The following is a 4,316-nucleotide window of genomic DNA, read 5'->3' on the forward strand; positions in this document are numbered from 1 at the left end:
CACCATAAGTGTCCGGGGCCCAAGACTGTTCAACAGCCTCCCATCAAGCATTAGGGGAATTGCCAATAAACCCCTGGCTGCCTTCAGGAGAGAGCTGGACAGATACCTAAAGTCAGTGCCGGATCAGCCGGGCTGTGGCTCGTATGTTGGAATGCGTGCGGCCAGCAGTAACAGCCTAGTTAATCAGGCCCTGATCCATCGGGAGGCCTGGTCATGGACCGGGCCGCGGGGGCGTTGATCCCCGGAATAACCTCCAGGTAACCTCCAGGTAAGCCTCAAATAATTAGGCTAGTGTTGGCCTAATCACACACCAGATACATTTCTTCCTCTGGCTACAGTATACAAATTTCCCTCCTCATACTTCTGTACTAAATTAATAAAGCTAGACTTTATTAGATTAATAAAGTCTGGGTTTACTAGAGTAATAAACCCAGATGTTGCACCATGTGTCTTATTTAACAAGATACTACACCAGTGAGCTAATACATCATATGAAAGCCTCATGACCTGTACAGGCATCAGGATGTATAACTCTCTCTTTCTCTCTCTCTCTCTCTCTCTCTCTCTCTCTCTCTCTCTCTCTCTTTCTCTCTCTCTCACTATACCACTCCACGTCAGCCCACATGCGCCATGCTATCATATTCCCGAAGTTCTCTTTAAACTCATGAGCGTTTTTCCTCGTAGCAGAATTCGCGAGGACCAGCATCCCATCTCTTCTCAACATCTCTACTGACGATAGGGAAGATCCTAGCTCTTCCCAGCTTGCGCAGCATCAAGTAAGTGAATTTGAGTACTTGCAGAGTTATTCATAGTTTGTTCTATTGGCACAAAGGAATAACATAGGTCGTTATCAGTCTTAGTTTATTCTCTGAACTAGTAAGCCCAGTAAGGTTCATTTCCTCGCACTAGATTTGCAAAATTACTTAGCTAGTGTCCTAGCACGGTATTTATCCTAGCCGCAGATGTCACTCACATAACATTCTCCAGAACTGTAAAGTACACACTCACACATTATATTTCAGGTGACCTCAGGTGACCTCGGTCAAACTCAGCAGGTGATCTCAGGCGACCCCGGTGTTGACCTCCTGTTAGCCACCTTGGGAGATTCCGTCAACGGTGACCAACGGAGTGTGATGGCTCTGTTGCAGACGTTATGTAAGTGCCTTATCTAATACCTAGGTGCTCAAGCCAGGTGAGTAGGTGACTCCCACGGGCGTCACCCATCATGAGAGAAAATTGAATTTTCTTTTGCAAATCTGGCAAAAAAAAAAAAAAAAAAAACTCGCACACTGCGTATATATATACACCGAGATGTGTATGACTCCCAGTGTATATGTACACAGGTTAAGTGTAACCTTAATTAATAACCTTTGTGTAGCCGATAGGATGCAACACAATTAACCAAACAACCAACCTATTAACTTTCCAATCAACCAACTAACCAATCAAGTAACCAACCAACCACACATATATAACACGACTGACATATTAATTCTTCCTTTCGTAAATTTATAAACACGAATCCATGTGTCTCGTAAATAAAAAAAAAAGTCTACAATTACAAACAACTTCCTTTTAAATCTGTAAGATTATATTAACAGAATGAGCTGTAAAATGTGGTCCAGTGACCGCCATGAAGAAGCTACAGTTATAGTTAGGTCGATCAGCTTAAATTCCCAAAAGACTCTTAAATTGTGGTGATAAATGGTTCAGAGAACCGACAAGTTGATAAATTAGACACATGTGCAACATTTGGGTATCTTTATTGAGGAAACGTTTCGCCACACAGTGGCTTCATCAGTCCTATACAAAGAAGAATGATTAAGAAATAGAAGTAGTTTGAGGTAATCAGTCCCTTATCCTGGAGTCGATATATTCTTTTCAAGATTGATGGATTGATTACATCGACTCCAGGCTGAGGGATTGATAACCCCAAACATCTTCTGATCTTCGCTATTCCTCTTTGTATAGGACTGATGAAGTCACTGTGTGGCGAAACGTTTCCTCAATAAAGATACCCAAGTGTTGCACATGTGTCTAATTTATTACTCTTAAAATTCTCCATAAACCTGCAAACATGTCTGGCTCTTCCTGCAACAGTGGTGGACGGTGCTGAGGACACCCACGCTATGGATATGGTCCGCAAGACACACGGAGGCAGGAAGAAAACCGGACCACTGGGCCATGACGAGGGCCACCAACTAGAAGGCCCCTCAGATGAGAGTCGCGTGGATGAAGGCCGCTTAGAGGAGCCGGGGCAGCCGGGGAAGCCTGGAGAGGAGGTGCACCACCAACAAATGGCTGAATTTACCCTGGAGCCTCACCTGGGCCCTGCTATCCTGCCATTTGAGGTAAGGGGCTTGCAAATTATATATATATATATATATATATATATATATATATATATATATATATATATATATATATATATATACATATATATATATATACATATATATATATATATATATATATATATATGCAAAACAACCACTCTGAAAGAATAGAGAAATTCCAAGCGCTTTCGTGACTACTCACATTATCAAGGAACTATAGTTCCTTGATAATGTGAGTAGTCACGAAAGCGCTTGGAATTTCTCTGTTCTTTCAGAGTGGTTGTTTTGCATATTCTGAAATCACCTGTTTACTGTGATCTTATTGCATATATATATATATATATATATATATATATATATATATATATATATATATATATATATATATATATATATATATATATGTGTGTGTGTGTGTATGTGTGTGTGTGTGTGTATGTATAACATTTATATATATCAATAACAACACTGCGACCAGGCAAAGACTCAAACCCATGATGTTTTGGCCCGCCTCATGGTGAGCGAAAAGTCACATGACGCTCTAACCCACAGGCTGTAACCCATGGGATTTGGTGGTCCTGTGGGTTAGAGCGTCAAGTGATTTTCGCTCACTATGAGGCGGGCCAAAACATCATGTACTCGAATCCTTGGCTAGTCGCAGTGTTGTTATTGATCAATACCATATGACGCTCTAACCCACAGGACCACCAAATCCCATGGGTTACAGCCTGTGGTTTATAAGCAATTATCAAACCTCTGCTAGCAGGGGATCGAACTGGTATTATATTAGCCTGCCTCGTGGGAAGCCCTCAAAATCCATGACGTTCTTACCACTCACCATTATTGTGAGTGAGAACAACACTGCAGTGAAATACAACCTAACAGAAGAATAATACAATGAAATACAACCTAACAGAATAACACTGCAGTGAAATACAACCTAACAGAAGAATAATACAGTGAAATATAAACTAACAGAACAACAGTGAAGTGAAATTACTTTCCATTTAGGTCAAACTGGCTATATTAATCCAGATTATTATCGCAGAGTCTAACCATTAATAGTTTAGCTAAATTAATAGTTTTATGCAAGTCAGGTGAAGGATGGAGGCAGACAGACCAAGGAGTATTACACATGCACACACACACACACGTGAGAGTTACTCAATTGCCTGCTACCTTTTCTCTTCTTTCACCTTTCCTTTCTCTTCCTCAGGTACCTGAAGGTTACTTCGTGCCCTTCCTGCCGCGTCGAGCCTTCGGCGTGGAGAACGGCGTGTCCCGACCCCCTCACGGACACGGCTCCTTCTACATCCACCGTTCTCCAGGTCTCGTCGACGTCCCCAACTCCCCCGCCTTCGGGTTCCTCTTCAGCGGCTACAGGAGGTTCGACCCGGAGGCACCGCGAACCGAGAATTTGAACGTCCCTTCAAAGGAAGAGCTCTCTGCTTCTGCCTCCACTCCCTCCCAGGGTTATTAAATCATGGCGAGCTGGTAAAGGCTTTCTTCAATTTGCAAAGTGGATTTTTCAAACGACTGTTAATGCGAGAGTACCCCCCCCCCTCCGCCGTCCCTCCAAAAACTCAGTAGAACACTATTTTTTTGTGATTGTAATTGATTTACCCCAAATTTTTGAAATTTAATGCCTCAGATTTTATTATTTTTTTCTTAAAATCTTCAGATTTCAAATTTTCTACGAATGTTGCATATATTTTCACAATTTTTTGAATAATAACGTTGATATATTTTTTCTTCAACGCTGCCAACGGTACGGTCCGTTTCTCTCTAGAAATACATCTGTTGTTCCCTGCGAACCTTGCTTTATTCGCCCATTCTGTTTTAGAGAAAATTGTCAGGGACGTTTAATGAAAAAGTATTAAAAAAATAAATTTTTAGCAAAAATTTAACGTTTTTCTTGAGATTTTTAATAATTTTCAAAAAATTAATAGAAATTTTCGTGTATCTTTCTCAGAAGATGGT

The 4,316-nt window shown here is 41.1% G+C and overlaps 1 protein-coding gene across 1 annotated transcript in view; it reads left to right on the forward strand.

Moving 5' to 3' along the window:
• The first annotated feature begins 434 nt into the window (after positions 1-434).
• Positions 435-4,316, forward strand: part of LOC138853426 (uncharacterized) — a 5,699-nt gene continuing 1,817 nt past the window's right edge. The window contains exons 1-5 of the mRNA XM_070092450.1: positions 435-474; positions 685-776; positions 1,023-1,155; positions 2,101-2,351; positions 3,553-4,316. The exon at positions 3,553-4,316 is cut by the window's right edge and continues 1,817 nt beyond it. Coding sequence (XP_069948551.1) covers positions 435-474; positions 685-776; positions 1,023-1,155; positions 2,101-2,351; positions 3,553-3,816 — 780 coding nt within the window. The 3' untranslated portion in view covers positions 3,817-4,316. The remainder of the gene's footprint in view (positions 475-684; positions 777-1,022; positions 1,156-2,100; positions 2,352-3,552) is intronic.

Source organism: Cherax quadricarinatus, chromosome 1 (genome assembly GCF_038502225.1).
Source record: "Cherax quadricarinatus isolate ZL_2023a chromosome 1, ASM3850222v1, whole genome shotgun sequence".
NCBI classification, from domain to species: domain Eukaryota; kingdom Metazoa; phylum Arthropoda; class Malacostraca; order Decapoda; family Parastacidae; genus Cherax; species Cherax quadricarinatus.